This window comes from Dermacentor andersoni, chromosome 5 (genome assembly GCF_023375885.2).
Source record: "Dermacentor andersoni chromosome 5, qqDerAnde1_hic_scaffold, whole genome shotgun sequence".
Taxonomy (NCBI): Eukaryota; Metazoa; Arthropoda; class Arachnida; order Ixodida; family Ixodidae; genus Dermacentor; species Dermacentor andersoni.
Window position 1 is genome coordinate 113,538,755 of NC_092818.1, and position 17,128 is coordinate 113,555,882.

General features: G+C 44.9%; 1 protein-coding gene across 1 annotated transcript in view; it reads right to left on the bottom strand.

The window, feature by feature from the left end:
* The window catches only part of timeout (circadian regulator timeout), a 316,230-nt gene that overhangs the window by 271,443 nt on the left and 27,659 nt on the right, over positions 1-17,128 (bottom strand). The window contains exons 9-13 of the mRNA XM_050178451.3: positions 15,011-15,228; positions 13,253-13,356; positions 12,541-12,619; positions 9,663-9,811; positions 7,482-7,626 (exon numbers count right to left, since the gene is read on the bottom strand). Of these exons, the coding sequence (XP_050034408.1) occupies positions 7,482-7,626; positions 9,663-9,811; positions 12,541-12,619; positions 13,253-13,356; positions 15,011-15,228 (695 nt within the window). The remainder of the gene's footprint in view (positions 1-7,481; positions 7,627-9,662; positions 9,812-12,540; positions 12,620-13,252; positions 13,357-15,010; positions 15,229-17,128) is intronic.

Genomic DNA, 17,128 nt, shown 5'->3' on the forward strand with positions numbered 1-17,128 from the left:
GAAGACGTGTCTCTGGTCTGTTTTGTATTTTGAACAAGTTGTTCTACGGCTCTTGAACGTCTCCCTGTCTACAGTCCGCGTTGTACTGCGACAATATATATATACAGTTAACGACTGAATTTTCGGACGCCCAAATTTTCGGACATGCCTGATATTTCGGACGTCTTCGCGGCACTGCCACGAGCCCCATAGAATCAATGTATAAGGACATCTGAAGTTTCGGATGATCGAACCCCCCCGCCGTCCAATTTTCCGGACTTTTTGACGCGACGGAAGGCCCTTTGGCTTCTCGCGCAGCGCCCTTGCGAAGGAAATGGACTTGCAGCCGAAGCATATCACCGCTTTGAACCATAACTAGCCGAATCTAGCCGTCACACACCGATTTGGTCTGGCCACGCTGGCTATGTTCAACGCCGCATTTCTGCCTATGGCGGAGTTTCCAGAGTGGCGCCGTTTCGTTTGTTTGCGCAGGCCACGTTTTGGCTAGAGTGGTGTGTGGTTGTGCTGCTGTGTCAAGTGTGCTCTGCGAAGCTAGGCCTAGGTGCTTCGACGCTCGTCAGTGAACTCCACTGTTCGCAACTTGAGGATTTCGGAAGCCTGGTACTTCGCCCTTTACATCTAGATCCGAGAAAAAAAGAAAGAAGGTGCGTTTTCTTGCATGCATTCATTTTTTTGGACTGCCTGAATTTTCGGACGTTTTTACGTTCCCTAGAGGGCCCGAAAAATCGGTCGTTGACTGTATATATACAGTAGATTCCTCTTAAATGGAAGTCGAAGGGATTGAGAAAATAGTTTCACTTATTGAAAGTTTCATTTATGTTAAGACTAATAAATAAAAAAAAATCATTTTATCTCAACAGCGTCGAGTGTTTTAATGCAACTGCAGTGAAAAAGACTCTTCATTGCCCTGCGCTTGGAATATCACACCTTCTTTCACTTAAAACAATTGTCAATGTCCCCATCACAATGCACCAAAGAAAGCATAAAATAGGAAAATAGGCAACGTCAATGCCACAGAACAATGTTAATGCCTCAACAGCGCAACTGGTTAACAGATAGGATTTTCTCCACTATTTAGCATAACCAAGCGGCATGCTTGTCGACCTACTCCTGTTTATTATGCTGTATGACAGCAGAGGAACTAGTTGCACTTTCGATTCCAATTCTGTTTCACTGGAGGTCACAAAAATAAGCATTCCATTTAAACGAAGTTTGTTGACATCGTTCCTATAGGTGGCCAACCAATGTTGACTCCTTTGTGCCATTTATCCGGCCTTTTCATTTAAGAGAGTTCCGTGTATCCAGAGTCCACTGTATACATATATCTGTAACATCACAGCAATGTCAATGGCGAAAATTTGCCTGGAGCATCCATATAATTGCTTTTGCAACAAAAGCACTTTACCTCATTTTAAACAAATGAAGTCATAGAAGCGAGACATACAAATTCCGCGCTTTAGAGACTTGTCACACTGTGTGGATCACTCCGCAATCTCTGTGATGCCCGGAAACGTGAACGGAGTGGTGTGAACATCACCGAGCAGTACAAAAAGAACTGTAAGCATGCACTCATATCAAATTGCATCACACACTTTATATTACGTTAAGTGCATTATGATAATTGCGATACAGTTAAACCTGGATATAATGAAGTTGGTGAAATAGGGAGTTTGCTTCGTTATTTCGACATTTCATTTGAAGAAAATTCGGCCTGTTATGCAAATAAGTACAGTCGCCAATAGATTTTTTTTATACTGAGGACCCATCCGCAGGCACTCTGCACAACCCCCCCCCCCCCCCAATGGAGCAAATAGTTTTTTCTCTCTCTCTCTTACACGAAAAGGGCTGCAACATCTACCGAATTAACAGGCAATCAGAAAAAGCAAATTTGAATGAGAAAAAAAATTTATTTTGTTGAATATGAGAGGCGGTGACGAAGGATGCAGTTTCATGCCACGTCAACAATATCTTCACAATGGCAGTAACCAGCTATGCCTTGGTGCCCACTCTACCCCGCAACTGATAGTGTCGCACGCAGTGGGATGACGCTATCATGGAAAGTGCCGGCAGAGGGGAGCAAATGCTTTGTCTGCCTCTTGCTTCCACATGTCTCCAAAACTCAAGATTATGCAGTCTCCAGAACTAAAGGCACGGGAAGACAGCGTACAATGCCATGTCATCTCAGTACGCCCCCTCTTGGCACACATGGCAGATTGTCTCCTAAAACAGAGTGCACAAGCTGCGTATGCGCTCAGCTGCACTGGCAGCCACCTGCAGCTATGGCTGCACTAGAAAAGGAGACATCCCCTCCTGTGTGGTTCACCATGTTACCGCGAGCTCGCTCCCTTCCTCTCTTTCCTTCCTCGACTCAGCGCACATCAAGCCATCATCCTTCTCAGCACACCCTCACATGCTTTCACTCACACAAAAGCATACTGCACGCGGCGCGCGACAGGATCTTATCACACTTGCCGAACATGATGATGCTGCTTGACGTTGGCAGTCACTCTTTGGTCACGTGGTGTGCTATTTGAGAGGTGCATTCACAAGCAGCTGCTCGCAATTCAACCATCTGACCACCTGCGTATGTGGAACTTTCCATTTACTGACTCTGTATTCCTTCCCAGTGGCAGTGAAATTTCATTACATTGAAATTGTGTATAAACACACTTCATTATATTGAAGTTCAAAATACATGTTGTTCTATGGACAAGAAGTCATCAAAAGTTAAATATACTTCGATATATCAAAATTTCGTTATACTGAAGTTTGTGATACCGAGGTTTACCTGTACTAATTGCATGATTCTCACTTGGTGGTTACGTAACCAGAGGTATTCTTCTAATACAGTCATCCTTTGATAATTCGACCCTCATGGGACCGAAGAAACTGATCAAGTTAGCCAACAGGTCGAATTAAACAAGGAACAGGAAAGGATACCAAATGTACCACTGAATCATTTGGCAGCTTTTGCCCAATTCTAACAAGCCCCTGAAACAAACGCCTGCCACACCCCCTTTCTATGTACGTAGAAATGACATTAAAGCTCCTAAACAACGCAGAAATTTAATGTACGCTCAGTTTATTTAGCAGGTAATATAGACAAGTGTCTAATACAGGAGTGTTGCACCATGGCGGCCAATTTCCTAAAGTCAGCTTCATCGAAAGACATTGAGGTGATGCGGTAAAACATACAAATGCTGTGAAAGTGGTTTTGGTTTCTTATCTGACTGCACAACGCAGACAATTTTCAGCCTCATGTTTCACGAAAAACAAAAAGGCATGCAATAGAATCAGGTAAATACTCTAATAATTCATTGCGAGCTACCGTTTTCCCTTTAATGTTTTCCTGGGGCAAGATGAAAATAGCCATTTTCAACAGGAGATGACGTGTGTTCGACGCATTCACTCTACACCAAGCCCTATCATGAAGGACACTGCCGCTGTTGAAGTCATGACTTCAGTGATTATAGGGGTTGGGCACATGTGTGATGACCAGTCAAGCTTTACTGTATTTTCCAATCTATAAAACACTTTTTTTTTAATTATTGCCGGTGCATCTTGAACAACAGTACAACTTATATACTGTATTTACTCGAATCTAGGCTGACCCCAATTCTAAGCCGACCCCCTAAAGTCCGAAGCCAACAACAAAAAAATATATTACCTCGAATGTAGGCCGAACAAAAAAAGCGAGGACAGCGTTCACAAAATGCAAACAGCATTTATTGAATCTGAACGTGCAGAGCTCATTCAACGTCGTTGTCACTGCTAGACTCGTCGCTGTGTTCCTTGTCACTGTCACCTTCAAACAGTGCACTTTCTTCGGTACTGTCAAGCGCATTAGATATGCTGCACTTTTTAAAGGCGCGCACAATCAAAGTACCTGGGATGTCATCCCCCTCTGCAGCTACTCAACCCGCCAGCTGCGATAGTGATGCACGTTGGATGTGGCCCATTGCCGTTAGCATGTGGTCTTCGTCAGTCAACCAGTCCGTCTCATATTTCATCCTTGAAAGGTTTGTTGATGCAGACATCAAGTGGCTGCAACTGACCCATCATGCCGCCCGGTATGACAGCAAGGTCTGTGTTCGCTTGGGCGAGCGCAGCCTTCACGTTGTCGGTCAAGTGCCCACGGTAAGAGTCGACGACAAGGAGCGAGTTCTTTGTCAAAGGGGCTCCTGGACGCCGTCGCCACACAATCTTAACCCACTCTTCCACCATTACACCCGTCATCCACCCGTTCTCATTTGCTCCCACAATGACATTTCTTGGGAAAGTTTCTCAAGCAGGAAGTGTCTTCCTTTTAAATATCATATAAGGAGGGAGTTTATGTCCATCAGCTGTGCAGTACAGCATCACAGTTGCGCGCTGCTTCTCGTAGCCCGCAGAGTGCATCTTCACCTCCTTGGCACCCTTTTCATTCGTGGTGTACGCCACTGGCATATCAAAATACATAGCCGTCTGGTGAGCGTTGCTGATTTGCCCAAGGTTGTAGCCTGCCGCTTCTCTTTTTCGCAGCATGTAGCACTGAAAAGCTATCAGCTTTTCTTCGAAATCGCTTGGCAGCTTCTGGGTGATTGAAGTGCGACGTCAGAGGCTGAAGCCAAAGCGCTTCATGAATTTCAGAAGCCAGCCCCGGCTGGCTTTGAAATCCCTTGGCGTTAGGCCTCGCTCCCTCGAAAGTTCCCTAGCTTTCGCTTGGAGCACATCTGTTGTCACTGGAAGGGCAGCTGCTCTCTGCGTCCAAAGAAAGTCGGCCAAAACTGTCTCCACTTCGTGGTGACGGCCTTTCTTTGGTCCGCGAAATGCCATCCTCGTTGCGGAGCACGCAAAAAGCTGCTGTGGCTGTCCGCTCCAACGACGGAAATTTTTCTCGTCGACGCCGAAGTCCCGCCCGACTTGAAGGTTCGACGATGCCTCTGCGGCTATCACAACTTTTCGCTTGAAAGCGGCACTGTAGTGGCATCTCCTGCTTGGTGCCATCGCGATAACACCACGCCACACACCGATACGGCCGACACGACACAGGTCAAAATGCCGACCTTACTTGTGTACAGTTGGCTACTGGCACGGCTAGTAGCGGCTGCGATACTGACTTTTCTAGATGGCGCTAGCTATGCACTATATTCAGCAGTTTCAACGAAAAACTGGCGCGTTTTTTAATATTCTCAGAGACCCTAGAGACCCTCAGACCCTAGAGTTTGGAATATGATTATTTGAAAAAAACTATCGGCCTAGATTCGACTAAATACGGTATGTGCTTACAGCTATGCATGCTGGCGTAACCAAACTGTGCATCCTTTTTAGTTCATGAAACTGCAAGTGGCAGCATCCTGAAAGAAACTTAATTTTGTATGAACAGAGGCAGGACCGTTGCTACAGATGTTAACTCCTAGGGTTCACCGAGCAGGCCGTGCAGCAGCAGCAGTAGCGTAGCAGCAATGAAGGCCACTGCTACACGCCGGAAAAGCAATACCAGGGATGTGGATAGGTCACGTAAAGGTTATTCAGAAGTCGACAACCTAGTGATGCTGCTGGCTAAAGTGAGTGAAATTTTGGACACTGTATCAGAGGATGAGGCATTCAAGTGCAGTGCAATAAAGGTTGGTTTATTACATCTAAGAGGAGTGTTAGTTGAAGGTTTTTTTTCTGCGAGAATTTGCAGCTCATAAAATTTTGTTGGGGGAAATTTAGTGCCCTGAAATGGACAAGTTTAGCGTTTCACGATGATTGTACAGTCGAACCCGGCTATATCGAACTCGCCAAAAAACGCCTATCAGTTCGATATAGAGCATAATTCGATATAAGCCTGCTAAATAATTGGATGTCATAAAAGCACATACCATTCATAAAATCACTTTATTGATGAAACTAGCTTAGTTTCGCACGAAATAGTCCTGCATTTTCTTCTGCTTGGGCAATTTCGCTGCGTGCGAGGCACGCACTTTTCCACTTTGTTTAAGGAGTCTGAGCAGCTGAGGCCGCAACATTCCGCATTCGCGCAGAAGCACCGGACTATAGTGCGAGCGCACCAATCACTTCGGAGGATGTGGGCCAAAGACGGTCGTTGCTTTCCTCGTTGTGCCCATTTTCACTTGTGCTCGGCACGATGTCAGCAATGTAGTCTTCGTTTCCGGGCTCTCCCGTGGTCGCGACACCATTATTTGCGCTCACAAACTCATCCACCGTTGATTCGTCAACAGCTTCCGGAAATTCTGACAGCTCGCTCCAAACTTCGGCAACAACGGCAACGGCTTCGTCGCATTAATCAGAATTTACAGTCATCACCGAGCACGCGGAAGTCAGTACGGCTGAAGCTATTTTGGATGAACCACTCGTACACGGCCGTGCGTACGCGTCGGGCGCCACGGGCGTAACTACGGGCACCGGGTCGCGAGTTAGGCCGCTTTAGCCCTAATTTCCCCCTTCAAGATCGTGCCGAGAGTGCCCCTCGGAATCTTGTACGTTGCGGGGACATCCGACTTGTCACCGCGTTCGACCCGATTTATGATTTCGAGCTCCACGACGAAAGGCGAATTCTGCCGCTTCATCACGGCAACACTGCGGGAGAAGGCGCACACAAGAATCAGATAAGCAGCGAGACAACTCGCACTTTCGCTGCTTTCGCCATCTTGCACGACCAGGGCACAAGAGCCTCTGATTGGCTGTCTGAGCAAGCGCTGCGGGCGGGCGGGCAAGGATCATTTTTTGTAGGGGGGTGTCGGCGGCTCCGAGGTAGCGCGGTCACGTAGGGAGAGCGGTTGGATGGAGCCGCGCCGCCGGGTTTTCCCGTCACTGCGAGGGAAAGCCAACTTCCGGGGGCACTTTCCGCCGCTTGACGTTCGATATATCGGGAGTCGCTACTAGTTTTGTTCGATGTAAGCGTAATTTTTGCTATATATACTCATTGTAACTATATCGTGTCCAGAAATTGTTCGATATATGGAATAATTCGATGTAAACGGGTTCGATATAGTCGGGTTCGACTGTATATATGCGTGCATCATTTATTTTGCCAACCCAGTAACAATAAATGCATCTTATATACCGGTGTGACTAATATGTCAATTTCTTCTTTGACTTACGAAAACTGGGGGATGTGACTTACACAAAGGTGTCACCTACAATACAGACAATACAGTCATTTTCAGTATAGGCTAATTTCAAGATCGAAATAACGAAACCTTGGTCCCATAGAAATGTATGGGAGCCGGCTGGGACCTTTGGTCGGGATCTAATTAATCGAAATATCTAATTAACCAAAGACAGATTAACTGAAGTCTACTGTATAATGAATTACATATAAGACATCACAAAGTAAATCTAAGATGTTTCTTGGTAATGTCAGCCTGCAACAAACATATGCTTATAACGAATATTGAATATAATGAAGGTACTATATCTGTTTTGGTTGCAACTTCACTAAAAAAGAGGTGCAACATTATTCAGTAAAAGATGCATGCACGCATAATGCCTACTTTTGTTCACTCTCAGTGTTGTCCAATGTAGAGTCGTATGGAACGACGTCATCAGGAAGCTCCTCTTCACCTTGCAGAGCCATGGAAATTTCGGACGACACTTCAAGCCATTCTTGTTGCCGTACTTCTTCACTGACAGCATTGCCTAAACGAAAATATCCACAAATGCACTAGTTCAATCAGCAGCAGCTTCGAATGGTGGAATAAACACTCTTATGGCATCTCTAAGTCATCGTTTCAGTCTTTTTGGCAGCTCTAAAAAGTCATGAAAGAGATTATTCAAGCAGTATCTTAAGAAAGTATAGTCGAACCCACTTATAACGATACCGGTTTCAACAATATATCGGTTATAACAATGAGAAGCTGCTGTAGCGTCAACTTTTGTATGTTTTGCACGGTGAAATAACTTATTTACTACAGTGCCCCTATGCCACATTATCGGTTATGACGATGAAGTCTGGCTGCTCGGTGTCCGAGCCGAAAGGTAGTGAAATGCGAAATACTTGAAAATAAAAAAACGAAAACGAGAAATTCGAGCCGCTGCACAATGGCTCGCTGCTCGAATGGCTGCCACGTGCTCATTTTCCAGCCTACTCTGCGCACCTCTCTCCCGTCGCCCTTCCACCCTTCTGGACACAAATGGGTTGCGCCCATAGCTGTACGCCACGCCACCCTCCGAAACACGAATGGACCGCGCCAACTGCGCTGCTCGCATCTTGCTCGCTGGCTCCTCATTCAGCGCAGTTCTACAAACAGCTTAATTGCTTGTGTTCGTCTTCGTTGGTTGCGTCGAAATCGTTCCTGGCCACCTGGTTTCTCAGCCTCTTTTGACTTGCCGCGGAAATGGAAGATGGCTGATGATGGCAGGAATGACGCGGTAGGGCAGGCTGCCTCAACGTTGTCCTCACAGGAGGCCCAGCAGATGATTCAGTTCCTTCGAGGCTTCATTTTAGCAAGGAACTTTCCGCTGCACTACGTGGAGTACCTGGACACCTTGGAGAAGGATGGCAGCAAGCTTCACGTAAAGCATGCTAGGCTGACTGACACAGGGTTTTCGTGTCCAATCCAGTGCGACGTACATGGTGGCGAGACGCTTGTAGTGATCTCGCCTCAGCGTTTCTTCTGGATTTCTCAAGCTGACAGGCTGCCGCGGCAACCTCTTCGCATATGTTAAAAGGCCCCTTATGGGGCCACCAAAGCGTTGCCTTGGTGGTGCTTGCCTATCGCTTGCCACCTGTGCCCCCCTCTGCAGCTATAGTAGTGCCATTCGTTAACGCAGACAGCCATAGCTTGTTAAGGCAGGTAAACTAGTGAGCACAATCAGCAGCCGGATGGAGGAAGGTGGTGGGGAGGGGCAATGGCCTCACCGCCATTACAGTTTTCTAAGATCACTTCTGCCATCCTCCCATTTTGATTTTTTTCAGGCACGCCGTTTATAACAATTATCAGCTATAACAATGGAATTTTCGTGGTACTATTAGAATATTGTTATCAGTGGGTTCGACTGTAACACACAGCTGCAGTTATGAACCTTGGAGCAGACAACTAAACCCTCGTATGCTACCTAATGGCATTAAAGCTGCCAAAGATGAGGCCCTCGCTATGCGATGGGCGAGTAGAATAAGTGGAACCAAGGTCTTGATTTGAGGGCTCTGGATAAATTTTGATTATCAATGTGCATCTAAATTTAAGCACAGAATAATTCTTGCACACCACTGAAATGCAGCCATTACAGCTGGGAATCAAACCTGTCCCATTCTCTCCTTTTTCATCCTAGTCATTTTCACAGCGTAGTTTCAAGCATGAACTGTTTCCAAAGTTTCCAACTACTTCCAGCCTGAATGTCCATCCTGCTTCTCACACACAGTCACCACTGACTCACCGGAACCGGTGGAATGCTGCCAACTTACGCTGTCATTGTTGCATTGCAACACAAGCCATGGATTGTTTAAATTATGCTGACCAATCATTCTGCAAGTGATCAGGTTTCTAGCCACATATTTGGGCATTCAAGGAAGGCTGCCTACATCTCTACTCATTAAACAAAACTTCAACAAAAGACACGAAGGATTGAATTTTTATTGTCGTTGCAAGCGTACCTCCCTCGTTCAAGCTTCACAGACTAATCGTTTTGTTTGAACGGTGCAGCCCAAACGTACACATGCAATAAGCATAACTTACTTGGGGTACTTTCTTTTGGTTTCTTCTTCTTTGGCTTTCTCCGTGCCTTGGCCTTTTGCTTCACTATAATATGTCGGTGGCCTTTGGCGAAGTGCTGAAGCATCTTAACGTAGACATGAACCATTTCCACCAAGTCCCGAAGGTAAGAGCTGAGTTGATGAGCAAGAGAAAGGAAGATCAATATTAGCAAACTATCTGAAATAGTGCTAACATCAGACTTATGAACATTACAAAATTTGACTGTCCCCGGCATTTAAGGTTGGATAAAATAATGCCAAAGCAGAGAATCTTGTGCGCACAAGAATATCAGCCCTGCTGAAGGAGCGCAAGAAAAAAATTACATCAGGTGCCTAGCAGCTTAATTTACTTGGTGTCATTATTTTCACTGTACATCATGGTCTCACCGAACCCATAGGTTCCACAAGCGGTCAGAACAAATTCGACACGATCCTGTTTCTCCTCATTCACTTCCAGAATTTACCGATCTAGAGATTAAAAAATTTTGCACTGTATTTTAGATTTAATGAAGCTATTGCACACCCCATCCGCACTACAATAGTCAGTGAGAAACCCACGCAGCAGTAGCGCACAAGAATCTTCACTGTGTGACTGGCAGGTCTATGGTGGCTGGGCTCACTGTCTTGCTTGTAAGGATAGTTCTTAACACGTGAGCAGAAATCCACTCAGAATTTCTGCAAGCCAAGAGCTGCTGCCGAATTTAGCGGTGTCTGCCTGGTGGAATTTTGTTGCCAACGGATGACAATAGTATTGGCCGTTTGAACGCCCTATTAAAACAAACATGTGGGGCATGGTCACATATCATTTGTGGTTCAGTCACGTCGGTGTCAACACAGCGCAGTTTCAATACAAGCACGTTTACTACCGCACTGTGCTATTTTCGCCTTTACATGTAATAAATGTGCCCAACAAACATTTCAGTATGCACGGGGTTACTGCTGCATAACAGGCAATGCAGGCATTGAGTAATGAGTATATCGAATGCCATTCCCCAGTGCAAGTGATTTGTTACATTTGTTTACGAAAAACGAAATAAAGTTCTGTGTGCATGTTTGCGTGAAGGCGCCGTTTATGGAACATGGTTTTTTGAACTGTAGCTGTATGGTCTACGGGCGCTGCATTGCAGTGTGTAAAGTGGCGCAAGAAAAAAAAAACATGCTTGTCTACATATTATTGCGAGTTCCTCATCAAGAGCACTGGCCTTCAAGATTAAAGCTCGCTCTTGATTGCTCCTGCTTAGATTCCTTGGCAGACTTCACTTTGTATTGATGTATTAGCAGCGCTTCAAAATGCGCAAGTTTGTTGTGGCTACTATCCGTCAGTCACGCTGGTGCAAAGACAAAGTCGGCACCACATAGCACAGCCAGGCAGGAGCACATGAGCATGAGCGCACACTCAAGCCTTGTCGTGCACAAATAAAACGCTGCAGTTGGAAAAAGCTGTGGTCTGCCAATGTAGCATAGATGCAGCCGCCGCCACGGGGTGCCACGACGAGTCCGCTGCCTGAGCACACTGTGGTTCGCTGAGGTTAACCGCATTTGGGGCGTCGTAGGCGCCAAAATCGGAAACAGCGGTGTTTAAGCGAACACCCAAAATCAAATTTGAACTGCGCACCATGATGGTGTTCAGTAGGCGGAGCAGTGTGGGCACGTCCAGCTCCGCCGAAGCCTTCGCCGTGCAAGTCATTGAAAAAGGAGCGGAAGCACTGCGAACGGGATGTATGATTGCCAATAGCTCCGCTTCGGCCGAATGCATTGAAGTACTTTTTACTCACGCACAAAGTATTTCTGAAATAGTCTAATTTAACCCCAAATACATTTCTCGACTTCGATAAAAAAGTGGTTCGGGGCCCCTTTAATGAGCACCATCTTCCTGCGGGAGCAAGGGGCAGAAGGGGAGGGAGCGAGCTCACGACAACACGATCAAGTGCGCACGAGGGGAGACGGTTGGAAGTGGGGGGCAGGTTGGCGTACGTCTCTTTTTTTCAGCATGGCCTTGGCTGTGCATGGCTGTCAGCCCGACAGAGCAAAGAGTGGGCGTGGCATGGCACATTTAGTACAGGAGGTTGCATAATCTTGAATTTTGGAGGCACGTTCCCTGCTGCCTGCTCTTTCCATGATAGCAGTGTCCTACTGCAGGTAGACGTCGGGTGGAGTGGACGTGAATGCATAGCTGGCTTACTGTACCTTTCATCGCCGACTCTCAAATTCAACAAAATTAATCTTTTTCTCAATCACATTAGCCTTTACAAATAGTTCAATAGTTCAGAAAATTTTGCGGCCCCTTCTGTGTAAGAAAAATCCATTAGTGACTGTTACTATTTGCATAAAAGGTCGAATTTCCATGTAATGAAATTTCTATAGTAACGAAGCAAATTCTCAATTTTAACTATTTATTATATAGAGGTTTAACTGTATTAAAGTTACTTAGCACAAGCTGATGCAAATTTTTGTTTCCCAGTCAACAACATATAGAAGAAACCACTAGCAGTCAAATCCAATGATGAGAATTCACTACAATGTAACCTGTTAATACTTTTGTAGCCTCTGGTTACTGAAACGCACAGTATTTTGTTGCGGCATACTTATTGCCCCACATAAATAATCTCATATCCAGCATAAGTGCTGAGTGTAAGAGTACACATTTCATGAATGAATATGTAGTAGCAAATTCTTAGGTTGCAAATGACTTTAAGGTGAATGTCATTAAAATTTTTTACATATGGCACCAATCGAACGACAGTGAAACATAACTCTTTAGATGGGCGTGCATTTGTGGAAAGGCAGAAGCACAACTTAAAGAGCTGGTCTTTAATTTGCTTTCCATGACAGACAACACTTCCCGCTGCGACATTACTTACATGGGTTGCACGATTTCGTTGAAGTTCAACAGAAGATGCAGGACAATTTCTCTATACTCAGGTAGGTAGAAGATTGTGCCTAGAAAAGTAAAAACTGCAATTAGTCTATGTTTTGTTTAAAAAATAAATCCACAAACATGAAGAAAAAGATCTTCAGATAAAGCCGCTGCATCATTTTGGTCCTCCTGATTTTTCTTGAGCAAATTGAAACAGTGATGACAGACAAAGAGAATGTGAGCACAAGACAAATTTTTGCATCATAATTATGTTTTTTTTCTTGTGTGTGCAGTGACTTTTACCATCATTTTACTGCATTAGCTGCACTAACTACACTGGCTACAGCCCCTTACCAAATCCTTATGTATCCTTATTTTGTAATGAAGCAATGTAATCTCATGAAGACTTAGTGGTTAACCTGTCTCAACCAGATTATATGACTGCGCCCATGTGCCAACCTACACAGGTGATCTCAATTAAGTTCAAAGACCATAACAACATAACAACACATGAATGGCATTTAAAAGACACAAATGCAAGAGTTAGGAAATGCAACATGCTACATGGCTGAAAATAATTCAGGGAGCAAAGCTGAAACAGGTCGGCGATCTAATAAAAGGGAATAGGAACTAGATAAGAAAGAAAGCAATAAACAATGAGGTCACAAAGAATCGAAAAGAAGGTTCCAAACAAACTAAAAAATCACAACACATGCCTTTAAGAACTTTGGCTGCTTCTCGGACAGCTTCTTCAGGGCTGCTGTCCATGGCAGCAAGGGTTCGCAGCAACTCCTGATAAGCTTTCAAGCCAACGTGAAGCCTAAATGTGGTGCAAAAGCAAAAAAAGAGTAAAGTCTTAGGCCTAGAGCTTTAGACGCAGCACACAAGCAGCAAACTTGGAACAGCACAGCCTGACAAGCAGCACCTTGCTTTTAGATCACAGTGACCTCTTCAGCAGTGTTACTGTTGCTGATTTCAGCAGCCTCACGAATTCGTCAGGATAACCTTGCTCGAAGCAAACATACTTCTGGCATTCTTTTACCATCAGGAGACTTCCAAGAGAAGGTTCGGAAAGCGACAAGAGAAAGTTTTTTGCAGAGAGAATTTATTTTTCGTAAAACTCCATGCAAGATTCAAAAAATCGTAAAACGAGCAAAAATTCGTAAGCCTTAGGGACAATTCGGAAGAGTTGGCACGGTTGGCAGGTATGTAATTCACTGGTGCATCTATACAAATTTTCATCAAGTTGGACAATGGTGTTTTTGCCATTGCATTATTATGTTGTTGCTGACCATAGACATCCCAGTGTTAGATGTGGTCGTAGTGGCTTCAGTTCTTTCGACAAACAGTGTACAGCATGGTGATGACCATTCTGATTAACATTGAACCCTTAGTGTTTTATTATTTTGACCAAGAGTAAGCTTATTTTGTTTTTTTGGCTTGTTTTCTAATGTCACTCCATTTAAAACCCTTTTAAAGCTTTTTCAAGACATTTGCTTCATGTTTTAAGCCTGAAAATCTCCTTTTACCTCTTCACTATGCAATATATATGTCTTCGCTTTCCAAATGATCATTTTCAGTAGAAGCAATGAGAAGATTATCATCGCCCTCTTCAACTAAAGAATAAAACTCTAGTACATCGCTTTCACTCTCACTTTCACTGTCAGAGTCGAGCAGCCACTTTCTTTTGCCCGTGCGACTCACATGCAAGCAATCAGTGGCAGACGCCATCAATCCCAATCTGCCAAAAGATGCAAAAGGTGCGGGATCCCAAAACACGGTCTTTGAGAGCTGACAAAGTGCTACCATTGATGTAGTACAAAACAAAGACTACAATAAATGCGCCCCTCCAGTGCTGACGAAATGGCTGCCATGTATGATGTAGAACATGAAGACTGAACCAGTGCAACCTTCAAGGCACTGAAAAAGTGAAGACATCTGTGTAGTAAGACAAGAAAGGGTGAAATAACTGTGGATTTCAAATGCTGGTGCTGCAGTTGTCTATGCAGTAGAAGAAGATCTAAGTGGACATGCCGAGTTCGTCGAAATCACTTTGAATGCAAGATTATTGTGTTGATGAGCTGAGCACGTACAAAGCAATATTAATCAGCATTGCGCTGACAAGCTGCACTCACTCAAAACATTTAACAGTTAAAGTTCTGCGTATTTACAATAATACAATTATGAACTACAGTAATCACTATAAATGTTCATGTAAAAAATAAAAACAAAATAAACATTATACCATATATAGTGACTCCTATCTAGAATCCACTATTCATTTCTTCAGTCATAGATGTGCAACATAGGTAATGAATGGGCATTAAAAAACTTTGCAGTTAGCCATCTGTTCTCCCAGGAACTGTTCCCATTTGGTTTTCAGTACTTCCAAGTTCTTTTAGCCTTCCAGAATGATCACGTAAAGCAAGGTGGCATGCCTGAAATAACGCAAGTACATAGATGGGTCTACGAACCTCTTTGACCAGATACGAATCTTGCCTTTGTCAGTGACCATCATTTCGTAATACTGTTCAAGCTGCGTCTGCACATAGTGGAATGCCTCTTTGCATATGGTCTCACTAACAAGGCTGACATCGAAGCCGTTATGGCGATTAAACTCCATGAAGAACTTCAATGCCCAAAAGTAGTAGCCTTCGTCGTGTGACAGGGCTTTGTTGCGTTGCAGGAAGCTCTGCAAAATAGGCACAGTTACTGTGATTGACACCTCCCATTTCAGCTATTTTTACAGAAAATACCAACTTTTCTTGCACAACAAAAGCTGGAAAGTATGCATCCTGCAACATTTATGAGAAAAAAAAAACATTCAGTTGGATCACACTTGCTAGAACAAGAAAACCCCTACACAACCAACGGTACATTTACACCGATACAGTAAAACCTCAATACTACAGATAAACCCACTAATAGTGATACCAGTTTTAACAATATATCAGATATGAGCAGCCAATGGGCCGTCAAATTTTGTATGTGTTCTATAGTAACATAAACCACTTACTACAAGGCTCCAGTTAATTTCATTTTCCTTTTTCCTCTGCTAGCGTCAACACTAGTTAAAGAGGGAAGGTGTTCAAGGCCAGAAGTCGGCGCTCCTCGATGACTCAAGTGCATGGTGGCAGCGCGAAGGAACAGCCATTGTCCGGTAAAGAGACACATTATTAAAATGCCAAGTCGTCTGTCCAGTCCAAGAGCCCAAACCTCCGCTGTCTTTCGCACAACCCAAACATGACTCTTTAACCCCTTAGGTGCAGAAAGAGTCACAAACCAGCCAATCACACATGGGGGCTCATACCATTGCAACTAGTAGCACCAAAACTTTCGTGATGGACACAGCACTGGTCGAAACAGCGACACAGTCTATAATGCACAAGGAGATAGGTTCACTGAAAGACATGTGTCATCTCCCTCTACCCTATGTTAGACTCCAAGTACTGGCCTTGATGTCCCCTGGCACTAGAGGCCAAGCTTGAGCTGTCATTTGTAACCACCAATTGCCCGTGTCGCTCCCCTTTGTCTACGCATCAGCCCTCAGGCCAAACACCTCCTGCAACAAGCCACCAAGGCAACTGAGAGAATGTTCCCACAAAGCCACAGCTATTGACGATAGTCTGTATTTTGCAGCAGGCTGCTCTACCAGCACTAAGAAAACTCGGTCACCCCGTGCAGCTGCGAGCCAGGTCGTTTGAACACCCCAAACACCATAATTGGGACCCAGCGGCGATCGCACACAATATCACTCATTGGTCGCAGCAGGTTAAGTGGTCGTAAAAATATCGTCATTTTCTTAAGGCATTTTCAAAAGGCACACACTGATGTCACAAAGTGACACCGAAACCAGGTGGCCGTGTGTCTTGTTGCCCGATTTCAGTGACTACGCTTCCCTGTCTGGCAGCGAGGCCCACAAACGAACCCCAGTAGCGGCCAAGAATGGCAATGGGACATCTGGGAAGTCAGGGGGCATCTAGCAGCAGCGGTGGCTTCAAGCACACCCCTTCCCCTTATCTCCATGTCCGTCTCCCTGAACGCTTCTCATTCAGCTCGAACCGTCTTCCCTTTTACTCCGGGAGAGGGTGCGCATTCAGCAGCTCTTCTACGGTGCAACTACGAAGCCGCATTTTTTTCCATGCGTGGGTGTCTCCCACGTCCCCTCTTTGCGGAGCCAACACGTGACCTTTGTTTGTAGTAATTGGCCGATACAGCAGTGTGAGATATCGTCCTGCACTCTGCATTACTCGCATAAACTGAACCACACAACACAGCAACACCAACTCCGTATACTGTATTTACTCGAATCTAATGCGCACTTTTGTCTGATAAAACGGGTCCAAAAATAGCCTGCGTGTTAGAATCGAGTACGACCCTAAATCTGCGTTACCATATCGCCATTGGCATTTCAATATGGCCGACTCGCACACGCTTCAAGCTTAGCTGCTGTAGCTTGCTTCATGTGCTGTAGTATGTGTGCTTAGGTAAGTGGACCGTCCGTCTTCCCGGTCTTCCTATTTTCCGCATTTTCTCTATCAGCATGGAAGTGCCGACTGCAAAGACATACTGAGTTCATCACGATGCCGTAA